The sequence below is a fragment of the Sturnus vulgaris genome, chromosome 1, assembly GCF_052056855.1.
Source record: "Sturnus vulgaris isolate bStuVul1 chromosome 1, bStuVul1.hap1, whole genome shotgun sequence".
Lineage (NCBI taxonomy): Eukaryota > Metazoa > Chordata > Aves > Passeriformes > Sturnidae > Sturnus > Sturnus vulgaris.
In genome coordinates this window covers 87,997,303-88,016,674 of record NC_142243.1, presented here as the reverse complement: position 1 = coordinate 88,016,674, position 19,372 = coordinate 87,997,303, and the positions used below count along the sequence as shown (strand labels likewise).

At 38.6% G+C, this 19,372-nt stretch overlaps 1 protein-coding gene across 4 annotated transcripts in view; it reads left to right on the top strand.

Annotated features, from left to right (window-relative positions):
• Window positions 1-1,563: 1,563 nt before the first annotated feature.
• The window catches only part of DDC (dopa decarboxylase), a 62,760-nt gene continuing 44,951 nt past the window's right edge, over window positions 1,564-19,372 (top strand). For 2 of the 4 annotated variants that reach the window (XM_014872286.2, XM_088171356.1), the window contains exons 1-2: window positions 8,740-8,879; window positions 14,506-14,742. In XM_014872286.2, coding sequence (XP_014727772.1) covers window positions 14,542-14,742 — 201 coding nt within the window. In that variant the 5' untranslated portion in view covers window positions 8,740-8,879; window positions 14,506-14,541. Of the gene's footprint in view, window positions 1,807-8,739; window positions 8,880-14,505; window positions 14,743-19,372 lie in introns of those variants that run through there. The other 2 variants (XM_088171373.1, XM_088171362.1) reach the window with 2 other exon arrangements.

Below are 19,372 nucleotides of genomic sequence, written 5' to 3'. Positions count from 1 at the left end.
ACTTAATTGCATACTAGTCCTTAAATGACTTTAAGATTGAGTGGCGAAGTACTCATTTGCTACTACTGTGGCTTTCTCACATGTTTCCTTGCAAGGTTAAAAAGAAAATAAGACAAAAAATGTCAGTCTTCTTTGCTGCAGCTTTTGCTTTACTCTGAAGGTTCCTTTGGGCAATTTTTTTTTTAGTTTTTCGGGAGCAGATTTCTTATGCTTTTGAGTATATATTTCTTAAAAATACATTGTGCCCTTTTGGAGCAACAATTTTTGATATGATACCTCTTTATGAATAGTCATTTTAAAAGCATATATATATGGTGAAATTTTCATAGCTGACAGAAGGAGTAAGATGTTAAAGGTGGTATAGGGAAGCCAGTGTTATTAATACTGCAAAATAAAAGACGTTATTACAGATCAATAAGTACTGTGTGTTAGTGCCTTCTTTCTCACCTATTCATATTTATCCTGGTCTTGATAGTGGCTGGTAAAAAAAACCCTTTTGGTTACCATTTTATTTAGAAAATCATTCCTAATTTGAATGTTTCATTGATTTTGAAACTTAAAATGATCTTGATGTTATGCAGGTTCTTTGGTGGACCTATAGGCTTGTTGATGCTGTTTTACTAGGAAAGGCATATTGACACATCTTTAATCTATCTTGCTTGTTTTGAAGGTCAAGTTCCATGATAAGAATGAGGCTATGGAGGCCATTTGCTGCAAATTGCTTTCAAGTACTTATTTTTAGTGTACATATATCTGGTACACAAATTACAAAAAAAAAAAGCTGTGCGAAGAAAGTTGTTTGCTTTTCTGAGGTTTTGAATGTTATTACATCTTGTTGTTACAGCATAATTACAATACAAAGATTATCACATTTAGTACAGCTGTCCTTGCTTCCAGTTTCTGATTTGTCATCTTTTTGTGGTTTCTACTGCTCAGCACAACTCCATGTTAGAAGTGAATCCAGTACTTGTTTTCAGGAGAGGATTAGGATTTATTTTTTTTTATATAAATACAGTTTCTACAGACAACTGGTAGTTACTTTAGCAACAGAAGCCTCTGATAAGTAGTGATGTTTTGAAATTGATAAGATGATGAATCAAAATTTATTGTATCCAAAGCAGGCTAAAACATTCTTTTGCTTAAGAAAAGTACCTGTTAAAGGAAACTGGAAGGAAAACAGAACAAACATAGACATAGAAGCACCATTCACTTACTTGAAAAGCAGCAGGAAGGTTATATTTTCAGCCAAACAAGAAATGTTATGAACATGAATGGCTTATTCAATAGATGTTTAACAGGACTAACATAAAGAGAAATATGAAATAGGTAATGCTAGATGATGAAGTGTAACTGAGCTGTGAGTACAGGAAGTTGTGTCCCTTGCACAATGCCTCTACACTCCCATTTCGATCCAGGCACAATATTCAGCCCGTTTTTCACATAAGAAAAAAAATTTATTTTAGATGCCTGATGAGGATGTGAACAGCTTCACTGTAAGAAAACCCACAGCTCCACCTATCTCTAGTTCAAATTCAACAGGCAGAACTATAGAAAATGTTCTGAGTCTTAGCACAGATTCTGGTTCCCTTATTCCCCAGTCTTCTTCCACATGCTAGTTGAGGATGTTTCTGGTCACCTGGTCATCACAGTTTTACAGCTTGTCTTCCTGGATAGCAGCAGTAGCAGCCAGCAGAGCTGAAATCTGCAGAGCTGAAGAGAACTGTATTGCTTTGAGCATCCAGAAATACTGCCAGGCTTTGTGTGACAGTCTACTATTGTAGCATTGGTAGAAATCAACTCTTCTTTGTAAGTATCCATTGAATATAATGTAACACTATTTTTAATGAAATTTTTTTTCAGTGAATGGGAAGTAAGGAGATCATGTAATTAATCTTTTGTTTAACGTAGCTTTGAGTTATTTCCTTTATCTTAGCCGTGTTGCAGGATTGGAGTGTGGTTGATATCTATTGTACTCACAGCTGAAGAATCTTGAGTTAGGCTTTTTATATATATATATATAGTAAATTAATTTCCACAATTATTCTTCTTGAAGACTAAATTCACCTAAAATGTACAGCCTGGGTTCTATGAGTTCATTATTATGTAAGATAAAATAAATAAATGATAATTTTGATCACAGATTAGTGTGATTTTACATGCTTAGCATACATATTAAGAAAGAAAATTAGCAACCAATATAAAATATTAACTGTTTTTAAATAATTCACAAGTCAGAGAATGTAGATTCATAGCTGTTTTCTTACTTTTTGCTTCAATGGGCAACAGTAATAAGTTTAGACTGGTGTGTTGTTGAGAGAAACTGAAACTATCCCCTAGAATTCAGAAGAATCTATAGGCAGATAAGTTATCTTGCTTCATTATATTTTGCATAATTTTTTATATTTTGTATGTAATATAAAATGTGGTAGTGATTCTCCTTCCTTGAGCATAATTTCACACCATTCCGTGTTCTCTGAGCACTGAAAAACAGTGAAAAATGACATTTCTTAACCACTTCCTGCTGACAAAAGTTAGCCTGGTGGTCGAGGTGGAAGAGATGTCTCTTAAGACTATATGGAATAAGATCACTAAATAAGAGAGTGGTTTTTTTAAGAGTTGGCAGGAAGAAAGAAAACAGAAATCTCAAAATTTCCAAAACTTCCCTAGACTCTTTCAGACAACTATGCAGAATATCAGACTGCTGTGAAAACAGTTTGCTTCTAGACCGGCACCATCTGACCTCAGCACAGAGAGGTTCAAAATTTGTGCCTCTGACCGGAGACAAACTTTGCCAGAGTTTTGACAGAGGATACTGCCACTTTAAACCTGGCCTAGATTTAGGCTATGTGGATTCCAAATCTAGCTGGAACCAAACGTGGTAGCACAGAAAAATAAGCTGGAAGAGAACAACCCTTTCTACCAAAATATTTTATGGAAAATTCCTCTCAGAACTTACCCAGCATTTCACAGCATATGGCAAAGACTTGCATCTGTACTTGAAAGCAGAAGCTTGAACTAAGCCCTCTGAGTACAAATGTAATGAATACATTGGACTGTACTTCTTATTTAACTGCGTGTCTCTGCCAGTAAATCCTGGCTGAATGAGAGCCTGTCTCTCCTAATGATAATGTGGAAGGTGTGATTATCTGAGGTGTGGAAGTGAACAAGATCATAAGGAGAACAGATGGCAAGCAGTTCTGAGTGGGGAGATGGCTGGCTGCACTGTGGTGAAGCTACCTGCAGCAGCTTAAGCTGTTATCTTTCCTGGCTCACTGTTTTCCCTCCTAGCTGGAAATGATTGCCTTTCTTATGGAGCTGGCAGGATGGAGCATGTGAACACTTGGTGGCTCTATCACCTAATGTCACAGGGACAGGCAGTTTCTTTTAAGTATCCTTGGTAGAAAGAGAATTTGCCACAGGCCTTTAGGTACAATTAGACCTTTATTACTACAATTAAACACTTGATTTTCAGCATAGTTTATTGTTAGCTAAAATTTTTAGGATTTAGTGTAGTTTATTGTTGTGCAGTATTTATGAATTATGCTTTCAGCTAAGCAAAATTTCTAGTAATGATTGTAGCTTTCTTACTATCTAGACTCTTTAATTACCTACACTTTTAGTCACTTGGACCCTCTGCAGATCGTGCCAAATTTTTGGTAATCAGTGCATGCTAAAGTTATTTAATCTGGACTCAGCCTTTACCCAGGAGAACATGATTCACTGAGTCTTCAGAGGAAGAAGACAGCAGTGGCTGTGTCCCAAACCACTGGGGGATCATGGGTTTTGCAGTCCAGCATCAGGCCTTGCAGCTGTTTGATTTTATAGGCAGTATCTCATGTACTGTTACATTTTGTGTTCCATAACAGGTGTCACCACATCTGGTAGCAATCTTGCATGGGCAGATAGTTTTTTCACAATGCTGACGGGGGATCTGGCTGTTCTGTAAAGAGGGTCATCACATATTGGTGACAACTACAGTGTTGAAAAAGGGAAAAGAGGAGGAGGTGGTACGTGACCAGCACACTTACATGTTATGACTGTTTGTCTTCGGAAAACACTGGTTAACCATATTAGTGGGAGTCAGGAGCAGGGTCACATGGCTCAATGGAAAGACTCAGTGTAAATGCATCTTCCTGCACTCAGGCAGGTGGGCTGTGCACGTATATCACTCCCAGCTCTGAAGTGAAGACAACAAGCCAGAGCAGAACGGAGCAAATATTACCTTACTCATTGCTTCAGCGGTGAATGTATCTCCATGACCAGGGAGACCTAGTACCCACTCAGTTCTCTGGAGCTCTTGTTTTGGGATATGTGTGTAGTGGGATGAACCTGGCTGGGTGCCAGCACTCATCAAAGCCTCTCTGCAGCTGGACAGGGAAGAGAAAATGTAACCAAGGGTTCAGGGGTTAAGATAAGGACTGGGAGAGATCACTCATCAAATATCATCATGGTCAAAACAGCCTCGAATTTGGGATATTAATTGAATTTATTACTAACAAAATCAGAGCAGGATAATGAGAAGTAAAATAAATCTTTAAAACACCTTTGCCACACCCTTCCCTCCTTTCCAGACTCTAACTCCTCCTTCCCCAGCAGTGATGGGGGACAGGGAATCGGGGTTTATGGTCAGTTTATCACAGGTTGTTTCTACCCGTTGCTCAGGTAGAGGAGTCTTTCCCCGGCTCCAGCATGGGGAGACAGTCCTCCATGAACTTCTCCAGTATGGTCTACTAAGCATAAAGTCTCTTGAAGCTTTGCATTGGTCTTTTCTGGAAAGATGCGTGTGTTAGCACAGACTGAAGGGGAGCTAAAGGCACCTTTGCAGAAAAGCTGACAGGGAGGTATAGCAAGAAACATTAGTGTGATCCCTTGCCATAGTACTTGCTGTAATCTCAGATAACTGGGCACCAACATGCTCTTTATAAAGAGACTCTAGTAATGTTCTCATCCTTTCAAGAATGACTGAAGTCTTACAGTGGTAGCAAATGCTCTTCCAAGTTATTGCAAGTGCATGGCCCTTGTGACAAGGCATTAATGACAGTCAGTGAGAAAATACCTTCTAAACTAAGCACTGTGTGTTCTTTGATATCTTTGTAAACAGTGATCCAAACAAATAGCTTGCTCAAGAACAAGCACTGTACTGTGTTCCCTCTGTATCTCGGGCCATCTTTGTTCTTCATACCTCACCTGGATCTGTCTTTTCATCCACATGGGGGTTATTCCATTCATAAACTGACTGCTCTAACTTGCTTTCCTAACATGAGGTCTTCACAGCACATTTGAGGCCTCATAGCAGTTCATCTGCCAGTTACAGCTTCTGTGAAGCTCACAATAGTCAATGCTTGAGAAAACTCTCTCTGTGAGCAGTACTTGGCTGGACGAGTGCCCTGGCAGTGCCTACGCCCCTAGGTAAGCACATCTCAGCTCAGAGCAGAAGCTATTCCTGTCTCTATATTGGAAGAGTCTGCCTACTGTGACTGCAGCCTGCTCTCACTGTCTCTGTGACTCTTCACAGCCTGTCAGTTTTTCTATTGACACTTTTTCAGTTCATCACAACCTCTCTGTTCTGTAGGCTTGCTTCCATAAGAGTAATATGCTCAGGCTGCCTCCAACCAGCAAGTGGTACATTAACTCCTCTGAAACTGTGTGTGTGAGTCTGTGTCCATGTTCACTTCGTTAGCAGTTCCTTTTTTTCCTTCTTTGGTTTACCTTCACATGTTCACACAACCAGCAATAGGAACTGAACAGGGAAAACTAGTCACACATAAAATATTTATGAAAAAAGAGGATAGTTACTTTCCCAGTTTGTCAGTTCTGTCTCAGATTCATCTCCTGGCTAATCTGTTGCAAAGTCTACTTATGTTCTGCAGGAAACTTAGACTTTATCATCATACGTTGAGAGTAATTCATCTCTTTGTGTCGGAAGGCTTTATTTAATTCTTACTTTCTACCAAAGGAAATACACCCTTTGTTTTAATTAGAAAATTGTTACTTGCACACTTTATGCAAAATACTCTTCTTTACTGTCTCATCTTTGTGCTTATGCAGATTTGGACCTTGTTTACAGAACATAAAAGGATTTTTCATTCCATTCTCGTTTGTTTTTCTTTTACCTTCTCGTAGATAATGTCCTGTAACTAGTATTTTTACATTTATGGAAGAATATACTGGGGGGAAAAAGAAAGACAAAGATGGGGTTCTGCTACTGTTCTCCTTTTGAAGGAGCAACTGCAAGGAAAACTGGGAAAAATGCCTGCATTCTCCAAATAGCATCCTTAAACTACAGACACCGAGTACAAACCAGTGGGTTTTTTGATGCGTAGGCAACAGTGACTGTTCCTTTGACACCAGATGTGGAAATCAGGCACAAACAGTGTGCTAGATCTCTAATTAATTGTTTCAAATTATTTTCTCAATGTCTAAGATACTGAGTACGTCTGAGTCAATTTAAAGCCTTTTATGTTATAGCTCAGAACAGTTTTTTTCAAATAATGTTAGGCTCGCTGAACTGCAGCCCAAACACACCTTCATCAGATTTAGTACCTAGACCCACACCACGAGGCTAGTGAGAAAGAGTGTCAGGCTATTCAGGTGAGGGAAAAACAAAGTTGGGAGTGTGGGTACAAACTGTTTAATCCCCTCTGCTTTGATCCATGTCTTTGCATACAAACTGACAGTGGGACTGCACTGACTGACAACACATTGTCTTCTTCATTTTATGGTGCTGTGCTGGAGCCTCCTGTTCAAACTCAGCCTCCCTCCCACCTTGTTTGCAAACCAAAGGGTTCAGTAATGGTAATAAATCGGTGCTGTTACTCCATGGGCAACAGCATCTTTTATCATCACGGTTGACTTCCATGTGCAAAAACATATCGAAGCTTGTCTCTTGTTAGCTATGAATAATAGGTCTATTGAGTGCTTACCAACAAGCCCCAGCCTTTAAACTTTTAGGGATCATCTATTATTTCTCATACACTTGTATCCTGAATTTTGGAACAGTTTGGCACTAAGGAGGGGATCTCTATTTGTTGTGTTTCAGCAGTAAACAAAATTGTTCTCTGTGAAAGAGAGAGCAGTCTGAAGGGTCTGGAAAAAATTCACAGGTCCACATCAGGTCTGACTTAGCCAGCAGCTTTGATAGAAAACTTAATGATCTCCCTTTTGTCCATAACAGAAAGATTCTGTTAGCAAAGATTTGTTTATTGCCAACAGTTATGATGAGAATTATGAAACTAGTATGAGCAAGAAGAATTTCTAAATTGTAGAAGAGACATGGAACATGGTTTGTTTTTTTTTTAAAAGGGCATTTAATTCCCCTTTTCCAGCTTGCCTGTTGTACCTTCAGACTTTATTTCCTTTTTCTTCCTGAGAAATTACAAAATAAATATTTTAGTGGAAAATGTGACTATTGCCTCTTCACAGCAAGCTTTACAGGTACAGCTGAGAAATAAAAACACATCAGGTGACTCTGAGGTTGTATTTCAACACTGATTAAACCAGCATTTTAAGACTCCAATCTTAATTTTAGTTTCCGTTTTAAATTTCCTTTGAAAGTTATTTACCTTTTGCAAGCCATTTGGATGAAACATTGAGGTAAGATTTCAGTTATCTTTAAGTTTACTAGAGACAACTTTAATTTTTATATCTCTTATGCCCTCACACCAAATTTTGAATTTTCAGTCAAATTCAGGAAGAAAGAAATAAACAGGAAAAGTCTCCAACACATTTGTTTTCCTATGGAGTCCCAATATGCCCAGTTTGTGACCCTGTGCACTCAGGAGTTGATTTCAGGTGGAAAAACGTCTCAAAGGCAGTGGCAACTGACTCTGGGATTTCTTGATGATTTTCAAGGTTGAAGAACTACATTACAGCAGGCAACCCAGGCACTGGAAATAACATATGATGTAGAATAACATCTGGCATAACAAGTGCAATGACATCAGAAAGCTCACCTGCGGAGTTTAGGTCCTGTTTTTATTTTGAATAGGCTCTTCCAGAACTGTAGCAGAGTTGTCATTGGTCTTGTAAGATTAGAAGAACAAACACAGCCATGACAGTTTTAAAAAGCTGTGACTTCTTCCTTCACAAAAAGGTTAGCTGTAATAATACTGCACTGGACAGGAGACTGGTCTGAGAGCAAGGACCATCTCAAATCTACATCTGCCACACTACATGGCTATAAGATGTTCAGAACTATGAAATGCTGATAGTATTTTTTAAATTTTTTTTTAGATTAACTCGACTGAAATAAAAATGACAGAAGTCACCTGGATTCATCTAGGAAAGAGATCTCCACATACAATTTTTAGAATAGGAAAACAAATCTTAAATGCTTAGAATTGCTTTTAAGTGTACATATTATTAAAGAGAGAAACTAGAAAAAGTTGGATAAAGCTTATCTGTGGATGTTAATTTCATAGCCATATTCCTGCTCAGAGCTTACATTCACTTGAGTGGTACTTCAGCCATATCCGTGTTTCTTTCCTGGCAGTAATATTTCACAGAAGTGGATCAAAGCACTTGGTTTTACTGCAGCAGCCTCAGCAGAAATGTCCCGGAGTGTGCAGCACAGATGGGGAGCATGTGATCAGAAAACACAGGGCACTGCAGAGTTAACCTAGGCAAGGGCCATTTCTCAGTCCCACTGCTTTTTTTGAGCTTTCTTTGCGAAGTATGTTTTGGAGGAGCTGTGGGAGGAGGGGGAGATGCTGCTGCTGCACGTTCAGTGCAGAGCCCGTGGCTGTGATAGGCTGAAGGGACATGGATACTCTGCCTATATATGCCGGCAACTGCATCCTCTCCTCTTTATAGCTGTCACTGAGGAGCAAAGAAAGGCACTGAGAAGGGCAGGGGAGAAGCAAAAACCTTATCAACTCGCTGTAAGTAATATTCTTTGTCCTTAAGGCTTTATGGTTATTAAATTCAAGTTGGTGCATTTGGATTAATGCAACAACTGTTTATGGAGAGTGGGAGCTCAGTTAATAAACAGCCAGCTTGTTATTTTAGGGGTGATAATAATAACAAAAAGAAGCATTTATTTTTTTTTAATCTAAGTTTGCACAATGTACTGTACACCTATTGTGTTGTGTTTGCTTGGTTTTACATCTGATGTATGTCAGCTGTAACTGTTAATATACATTTATGTAGGATCCCATATATACAAAAGTTTGTATCTTGTTTTTCCAAGTATAGCACAGCTTGTAATAACCGAGCAGAACTTGAGAAATTCTCTGCCAAATATTCTGAATAATAAAATGTCAAGATAAATTAAATGCATTACTTTTTTAGGGTGAAGTTTTCCTCAGAAACAATCCTTTCCCATCACTGTAGTAAGACCTCAGCAGGGAACATTATGGAGTTGCAGACTCTGTTCCAGTGACAGTAAATAAATACAGCCAGCAACTTCTGGAAAGTGAATTTCTTTAAATAAAATGTAGGGATTGTAACATATATCCTAATTCTTGACTTGTTCAAAGGTAGAAGTACAGTGTAGATCCAGTTCCTTTTTACTCATGCTGAAATAAAATTCATCCTTCAGCTCTTGTTCTGGCAATATCCTATCGCCAGCAGGGGAAGTTCAGCTTTATAGTGGCAACAGCTGCAAAAACCTTCAGTTGGGTTCAGTAGCAGGAAGTTCTCGTGGCTTCAGTGGTGTCGCTGAAGCACTTTGAGCCTTTAAATTACATTTTGTTCTGCAACAGTCAGTTAGAAGAATAGAAAATGCACTTGACTCATGTATTGGAAAGATAAACAGTTAATACTTTTTTTGAGCAAGTACAGCTATCAGTTTTAGGTGCTATTAATGTGTCTATGCATTCTTCCTGTCTGTATTTATAAACAGGAGCTGCTAAAAAATTTTATTTTGTTAGTTGCTGTTTATTTTAGTTTGATGAACTGGAGGTGAGGCAGACATAAAATTATAATGCATCAAACATACCTCTCTCCTCATTTGTTCTGCTTTTCTTCTTTTTCCTCTTTTTTTCTGCTTTTTCATATTTTTCTCTTTTTCTTTCTCATAACTAATTTTCTGGTAGCATTTAAATATATTTTAAATTCATATTTAGTAAATATGAAAAACCCACCTCGATTCTAAAATCATAGACAATACTTTTTTTAACAGAAATAATGAACAAGCTGCATGTTATCAACATAATACTATACCAATAAATATCTTTAATAATTACTTGTGCATAAACTACTCATTTGTATGGTTCCGTTTCAGATAAAGTAGAAAACTGCTTGCAAATGAACACATGCAATCTAAAGAATTGCAACAATTTTCAGTAACTTCAGTAAAATAAAATGTAGCTGTATTCTAATTTCAGTGCACTGAGGCAGGAGAAGTTTAAAAACAGCAACAAAGGATATGTCAGCTTTAGATTGTGTAGTGTACTTGTCCTCTGACAAATTACAGCAAAATCAAAGACCAAGGAGTTTATATATGAATAAGTAAAAAAAGATACACTAATATAATTTGAGGTTTAACATGATTTTTCTTGGTTTTACCTGCAGTTTAGAGGAGAACTCAATCTCCTACAGTAAAGTAGGTTTTCATCTGAAGTGGTTACAGTAGCCATTGATTCTTACTGGGAACAAAAATGCTCAGGCAGAGTATATGCTTGGTAAAATTGTATTTTATCATTCAGAGTGAGGCTGTCAGTAGATTTGCTTACAGACTGCTCACAGTGTGGTGGAGGTTGATAATTAGGCAGGGCATCTCCTGAGAAGCTGTGCTGTCCTCACTTGGGGTTCAGCTCACAGCTGAATACGCTGAAACTCATCCTAGGAAGTGTGGGATCTCTCAAAGTGTGGAGACTTTCTCACTCTTTAGATAAACCACTATTAAATACTTTAGAGAGAGGCTTAGTTTCTCTGAAATTTCCATTTCGTTTTGGAAACTTGGCTTGCATTATTTTGCATTTTGAGTTGCTTTAAGTTAAGTGGATATTTTGAGTGCATACGGACTGTAACACTCATCCCTTCAGAACGTATGTATTCTCCAAAACAGTGTTTTAATTTTAAACCCTAAAGCCCGAGTTGTCTGAAGTATTTTGTTGCTTAGAAAATCTCTATGTTTTTAAAATACACTGGCATAGAGGGAAGGTCTCTCACTATGCATAGTGTTGCTGCACTGTACATGGGTTTTATGTTCATGTAAGAGGTAGAGATATTGGTATTACTGGTAGATAAGTGAATAATTTGCATTTTGATAGTACTCACTAGTGAGCATTATAGTTGTCTGCTGGAGATGGCTTCTATAGCAAGTCGTACTTTCAGGCAGATGAAGTGAGATCTATAGTGAGCAGTTCAGGAAGAGAATAAAAATGGGGATTAAAGTGTAAGTGGGTCTTGTCACTCACAGAAGAACAGATAAAATAGGAGGTGAAAAGGATGACCACTGTGTTCCTGCAAGTAGTATGCCTTCACAGTTCCCCCATGAGATATGTATATTACTGTAGGTATGGAATTTTCAGGGAAGGATTTTTAGGAAGGAAGATGCATGAATAGAAAAAAGTAGATTTTTAATTTCTTGGTATTGTCTTTGGAGGAAAGAAGAATTAAATGCTTTGCTTCAGGTTGAAGCAGTTTGACATACTTCACTACATCAAACTGAATTGTAAGAGCATAAGAGGTTAAGCAAATACTAGTTCATATCACTTTATAGTACTGCAACCATTGTAGCACATTTGGAATGAAAGTCTCAACCTTTGATTCTTAAGGTTTAAGCTTCCTGGTTCAGTTACTTCTTCCATGCAAAACAGTGGTTTTCCCCTGTAATTCTGGTATTGCAGCAGTGATTTATGACAGAAGCAGTGCAGCCAAAACAATGCTAGGATGAGCCAGTGAACCTCCCATTCTTGGGAAGAAGTAAGGTCAGCCAATAACAAAAAAATCTTAGTGATTATACAAAATGTATATTTTTTCAAATTGAGTTCCATAGCAATAGACTAAAACCACAGAATATATATCTGATATTTAGATATAATATTTATTTGCTTATCCTGATATCCAAGAAGAACTTTGTCCAAACTTCTAATAATAAAAATAACAGTAAATTATATCAGCATACTGGGTAGCAACAAGATGATGCAAATGTTACTTGTACTACAAATTTCAGGTTAAAAAAAAATAAGTGGAAGAAAAATAGTCACAAGCTATAAAACATACCATGTATGTTTTGGTAATATGATATGAAAGTAATTTTTTTTTTCTGATAAAGTAAATTCTTACACAAAATGTGATTTAATTTATGCCATTTGATTTGTATTTTAGGAAAAGACCACGTGATCCACAGAAGTTGTTTATGTTAAGGGGTCCCTTTTATTTGGTTACTACAAAGTAAAGCTAGACAGTAGTATAGTGATGCTCTTACACAGTGATACTCTTACATGACTTTATACTGTACTTGGGATTCAGTGGAACCACAGATGTGGAATGAGATACTCAGCTGAGCTGATCAATATGTAAAGGTCTGTAGGATTAACTATAGCACAGTGGTGAGCTACAGCTGTGCTGGAAACACCAGTCCTCATGTTCAAAGTCAGTTCTCAAGTATCTCCCACTGATTTGTCAGTTGTGTGTAATACTCTTTTTTTCACAGCTTTCTTCTCTGAAACCAGTGGGAAAAATAACAGATCACCTCATGCAAGTTCTTTAGGGCATGCTGTAGCAATGAACCCATGAATGAAATACCGTAAAAGACATAATAATAGCATGAGTTAGGGGTTAAGTTAGAGATACATTGAAAAAGAAGTGCAACAGTACAATATTTATATTTCTTCTGGCAAAAATATCTAAACCAAAGAACAGAGCCTTGATGTGTAATTAGATTGCTGCCACAGAAATGCATATTGATCTCTGCAGTTCATGCTGAATTCTTTAGAAAGTTTATTAAAATTTTGAAAAATGAACAAAGATGTGTTAAACGAAAATGCACATAAGATTTAGGGGATGGAAGAAATGGAATCATCCTGATTTTAAAGTAGTGGAAACAAAATTGCTTGCTTACACACAGATTTTCAAAAAGGAAGTGACACACAAAGCTGCCCACTGCACATTCTAAGGACTGTAATGATCACTGGTAATGTATTTCCAGCAACTTAGCAGCAAGATATGAGAAAGGTCTTAATACCCCTTTATGAAAGGTATAGACAGAGCCAAATAAACACATGATGATTAAAGGGGATACTAAAACTCTAGTAAAATAACAACAGGAACAGCCATCTCTGAGGATCTAGAAGTCTCTGCTGTGCAGATCCTTGCTCTCCCAAGTGTTTCGTGACCTACAGCAGCCCTCTGCCTACTTAAATAGCAGCAGCAGCTGTGCCACGCAAATCCAGATCCTCTGTTTGAAGCAGCGGAGACGTCTTAAACAGTGCTTATTAATGATGTCTTTCTTTTGTGATGTTACAGTACTAATTCAAATGTAATAAAGCCCAGGAGGTTCTCTTTTCTCAGAATGATGTCCTTGGTTAGACATCCTTATGACAAATACTTGATATCTGAAAAATTGTCTCCTAATTATGTAATATTCACGTTGTGCTTAATTTAATTATTTCCTTACTAAGTGAAGATCTACAGGTGTGTGAGCTAAGCACAATAGTTCTTGAGACCAGCAGCAAGTATCCTTTTTTCACGTGCCAATCTTCTGACTGGATTCCAAAGAACCATATCCCTCAATCTGAGTGTATGAAGACTCTGGGACACTTTTTAGGTACTCGATGAATAAAAAGTTTCAGCCATATATTCAATGAGTACTCAAAATGCACAGCTACACAGAGTAATAAAATTGAGTGGGCCAGGGTGGCAGGAGCAGGCATTGTAATACCATGAATTTATGTTTGCAGAGCACTCTGCAGGCAAACTCCAGCTCATCTCAGCTGAGCCATGAATCACCTTGGGTATGCTCACACAATCTGCCTATCTCAAAGAACACCTGGAGCTGCAGCCCATATCTTGGAAATATGGACAGCCCCAGACAGAGCTTCCTCACATTCTCCTGCAAAACACAGTACAGATCAACTTCTTTTTGAAACCTCACTAAGAAACAAAGTTTTTTACATGACACAGCATGTGCATTTACAGTGAAAGAGTAAAGAAGCTACATCTTGAGGCAAGACAGGAGTTGAGAAACAGATAAAATGACAGGCCAGCACAGTAGATCGCTGTGGTAACTGTGATTATTATAGCTTGTAATAGATTATGATGGAGTCATACAGCAGGCTATTTTCTTACACTTCTCTATAAGGCAGGAGGGAGCTGATTATGTGCCACTTAACAATGCCACATCCTTGTGTCAACCAGCAGCTGTAGGAAATAAAGCTGTAATTTTTGAATCTTCATCAACGTGTTTCTGCTGTTTTTCTGTGCTAAACTTACTGTTTCTCTGTATTAATCTAATCATATCATGACCATATGAGTCTTCCTATAATTCATATGAATAACAAGTTTAAAATCAGTAAAATTTTCTTTCAAAAATGACTGTTTTTTCTCTTTCTTTTCAAGTGCTTTTCTGAGAATAAGCCCTAAACTCTGATACCCATGGATGCTGCAGAATTCCGCAAGAGAGGGAAGGAGATGGTGGACTATGTTGCAGATTACCTGGAGAAGATAGAGAAACGACAGGTATTCCCAGATGTGGAACCAGGTTACCTGCGGCCCCTCGTTGCAGACTGTGCACCCCAGGATCCTGAGAGCTTTGAGGATGTCTTTAAAGACATCGAGAAGATCATTATGCCAGGGGTAAGAAAAACGGAACTGTAGTGCAATATTCAGTACTGCATTTAGGTTTTCAAACACCTTAAAGAAGGTGTGGGTTTACCAACATAAGTACCCACACTGATTAACTTTTAGAAGGCAGGAGTCAGCTTTACATGTTGGATACAACCTAACTAATGTTTTCCATTCTTCCGAGAAATAATCAAATTATTCTTTTGCTTCATGCATGGCTTACTTTTTAAAATAATTCCTTTTCCTCCCTTGGACTGGTCAAGGCAAAACTTCATAACTTTCAGTTTCATGTGATATTTTTACTACTTTCATCACACAGTAAATATTTTACAAAGTAGAATTTTTATTAGTCTGCTGTGCCCAAAGTGTTTCTTTATCTGATCTTTAAATGTTAAAATTCTCTTAGGAGACTTCTTTTTATTAGAGATTTAACTAGAAAAGATTCTCCCCAAAACTTGTTCTGTTGACTTACTCTCCTAAATGTCAACCACTTATTGTAGCTTTTAAGGCAAACGGCCACTGCCTAAATATTAGTCCTTGAACAGATCAGTATTGGACAGACAATGCAGAACAAAGCATCTGGCATTTGTTCAGACCTGAAATTTTCTTGTTTTTCCACTCATGGTACACCTTTTTTATTTTAAATATGTGCTTGTCTCCTAAGGCCTTTAAGTAGCTTGAAGAGGACTGAATTATTAGTGAAAGTTAATGAGGAGTCTCGACTTTGGATCTCTGCAATAAACTCTTTGGATTTCTTCTCTAGATGCAGCTAGGTGATATGATTGTGATGGGAGTGGACATCACAGTCAAAATAGCTTAGGTCACTGTACTATAATACCAATTCTTTTTCATTGACCTATGTAATATTTGATATTCAATATGATTTTATCTTACTTTCCTTGGAGCCAGCCCTGCTGTACTTTAACAGGCAAAAGCTCCACTGAAGTCGATTGAAACCTCTGCGCTCTTTTCAAAGGTTTGTGGATGAAGTCTTAAACGCAAGAGAACTAAATCAGTGCAGATTAGATAAGAGAATTATATGCAACACATGCAAATACTTTAATTGCTGCTCATAGATGTAATTGCCTTTTATTTTTCATTGGAGGAAAATAGTAATGTCTGTAAAGTAGAAGAGAAAACACTTTGAAGACTTGAGAACTTTCAATAAAATAATAACAGATTAAAAAATAAGAGATGAATCACTTGAGAGTAGAAAGTGAGACATTGAATTCCAATTGTCATCAACATATCATGTTCTCTCTTAACTAAATTGACTTTTTCTTGATATTTACATGCCCTGAAAACAAATTTGCTTTTACAAAGTGATACGTTCTGAAGAAAAATTGTTCTGTCCTAAATTTTTCCACTGGTGTGAAATGTTAGTGACACAAAGAGGACAATATAAATCCCGGTTCTTATAGTAACTCTGATTCTACCTGTATTGCTTATACTCAGTTCTGACAACTCACGTTGCCACAGAACCACAAGGTCATGTATAGTAGAGATTGGATGGACTCTCGAGATCATTTAGTCCATCCCCTCTGCTCAAAGCCGAGCCCAAGCAGGTTGTTCAGGACTGTGTCCAGCTGAATATCTCCAAGGTCACTGAATATCTCCAAGGACAAGCTCTGCTGTCCTGTTCCAAAGTTGGATCATCCTCACAGTGAAATAGCTTTTTCTTATGTTTAAGTGGAATTTCTCTATTTCAGTTTGTGCACATTTCTTCTTGTCCTGTCACTGGGTACTTCAGAGAAGAATCTGGCTTCATCTTCTTTACACCTTCCCGTGAGGTATTTATACACATTAACAAGGTACCCCCTGAGCTTCCCACAGGCTGAACAGCTCTTTCAGACGTTTGTCATGTGATAGATGCAGCAATTAACCATCTCCATGGTCTTTCACTGGATTCACTCCAGTATGGCCATGTCTTTGTTCCTTGTACTGGAAAACCCAGAATTAAATGTGGCATTCCAGGTGTGGCCTTTAACAGTGCTGCGTAGAAGGGAAAGATCAACTCTTTGACCTTTTGTCAGCAGTTTTGTTACCATGGCCCAGAATGCTCTTGGGTCACAGTGTTTGCTGCCAGGGCATCTTGCTGGCTCTTGTTCAGCTTGGCCATCAGGATCCCCAGGTCCCTTTCTTCCGAGCTGCTTGCCAGCTGGTCGATCCTTGCTCTGTACTGGGGCAGGGGGTTATTCCTCACCTGGTACAGGCTTTTGCATTTCTTTGGTAAACTTCATGGGATTCCTGTTGGCCCATTTCTGCAGGCAGTTAAGGTCCCTTTGAATTGCAGCATGACCATACAGTGTCTCAAACAGTCCTTCTCCTTTTATGTCATCTACAACATTGCTGAGGATGCACTCTATCCCATCAGGTCTTAAACAGTACTGGCCATTCCCCTGCATTCTCCGTCTGACCTAGCCTTGAACACTTACAGGGATGGAGTACTCACAACCTTCCTGGGAAGTTGTTCCAGTGCCTCACCACCCTCACAATAAAGAATTTTTTTCACAGTAAAGAATGTGTAATCTAACCCTACTCTCAGTTTAAAATCATTCCCGTGTGTCCTATCATTACATGCCCTTGCAAAAAGTCTCTCTCCATCTTTCTTGTAGGCTCCGTTTAGGTGCTGGAAGGCCACAGTTAAATCACCCCAAAGCCTTCTCTTTTTCAGGCTGCACAATCTCAACTCTCTCAGCCTTTCCTCACGGGTGAGGTGCTCCAGTCCTCTAATTATCTTGATATTCCTCCTCTGGATTCATTCCAATAGGTCAGCGTCCTCCCTTGGTACTGGGGATTTTAGAGCTGGACAGTAGTCCAGGTGGGGTCTCACAGGAATGGAGCAGAGGGGCAGAATCCCCTCTTTTCCCCTGCTGCCCAGGCTGCTCTGGATGCAGCCAAGGGCACTGTCTTCACCAGTTCTTCCTGTTGGTATATGTTCAGTCCTACATCATGTCCCACATTGTCATCAGTTCCTCCACAGTTTCCCGTGCTAGGTAATTATCAATGCCCTCCAGAACCCTCTTGGACTGCGTCCTGCTGTGTTGTCTTTCCAGCAGATTATGACCTGTGAACGTGAGGTTTCTTCCAGCTGTCTGAATGCTGCACTTGTGCTTCATCTGATCAGGTGGTCTGTAGTGGACACACACCCCCGAATGTTGCCTCTTTTGATACCTTTACCAATCCTGACATACAAGTTCTTGACTGGCTCATTGTCCATTCTTGGGCAGAGGCCAGTGCATTCCTGCTGTTCTCTTGCATAAAAGACCACTCCTCTGCCTCACCTTCCTGGTCTTACCTTGCTAAAAAGTCTGTCCTCATCTACTGCAGCACTTCAGTCATGCAAGCAATCCCACAGATCTCAGTGAAATCACAGCCCTGTACCTGCACACTTCTGTTTCCTCCTGTTTGTTCCCCATGCTGTGCCACAGCTTATAGGTGCTTCAGAAAGGCACCTGTTTTGTCTTGATTTCCCAGAAACGATGTGAGGGCTTCTCTGTCCTGCCCCTGCTCTAATGCTGCCCTCTCAGCACTTCCTAATTTATGTAGATACACTGGGGCTTGGTCTGATTGAGCCTTAGCTTCTTTTTGAGTTCTCTCATGTCCACATTACCCTTCACCCTTTGCTTGCCAGCTTGGTCCATCTTCCTCCCTTGATTGTGGGTTTTCCTCTCATTCCCTCATAGTTCCTAGTTTAAGGCTCTTCTTACCAGATTGTCCAGCCAGTCTGCAAAGATATTTTTGCCCTAATAGTTCAGGTTATATTTTCCCTTAATCTTCCCATGTTTTTCCTGACAAGAATAATATTTAAAAGTACATCTAGTGTACTATAGCATTTTCCCAGTGTTTCACCAGGGAATGTCTTATATCCATTTTGTAAATGAAGAACTTCAGAAGGGGCTTTTTCAGAAAGAATAAGTAATATGACATATCATAAACCCTTGTTTTGCCTGTAAGCTATGGGTAGCCCATAAGTGATTCTTATTTCATTCATGCTGACACCTTTACTGTGTTAGTTGTGTTCAGATATTTGCTACTTACTGTATGACTAAAAGTGTGGAAATGGTGTTCCTTCAGAAGAGCAGGGATGAATGAATTGTGTGAAGCAATAATAATGCAATATCTATTGCTGTCTTCACCCTGTAGGAGAAAAGTGTTAATAAGTAGTGAAACTTCTTTATGGGGAATTATTGTGAAATGTAAGGTTGACCTTCAAAGGGCAGTCCACCAATGATAATGACTATAATGGTGCTAAGTTCCTGATTCTAACACAGAGACGGAGGAAATAACTGCAGAACTCTGATCTCCACATCAGGCAGAGAACATGGAAAGGCTCTGCTTGTAAAAGTATCAGTCAGAGTTGCCTTTCTCTCTCTCTGATTTGCTTTGCTGTCCTTTTTTAAAACCGAAAATGATCAAGTGTAGTTGTAACTGAAATAGCAGTACTCAAGATGCTAATTTTCCTCATATTGGATCCATTAATCCATGAACTTCCAGCTGAAGTAAGTTATCCTTAGTGTGTGGTAAAGGAAGACTATTGCTTAGACTAAAGCAAGCTAGAGAAAGACATCCTTAGAAGAAATCTTGGAAATAAAATGTATCTGAGAAGCACTAGAGTGTAATTAGAGTGAACCCAAGACAT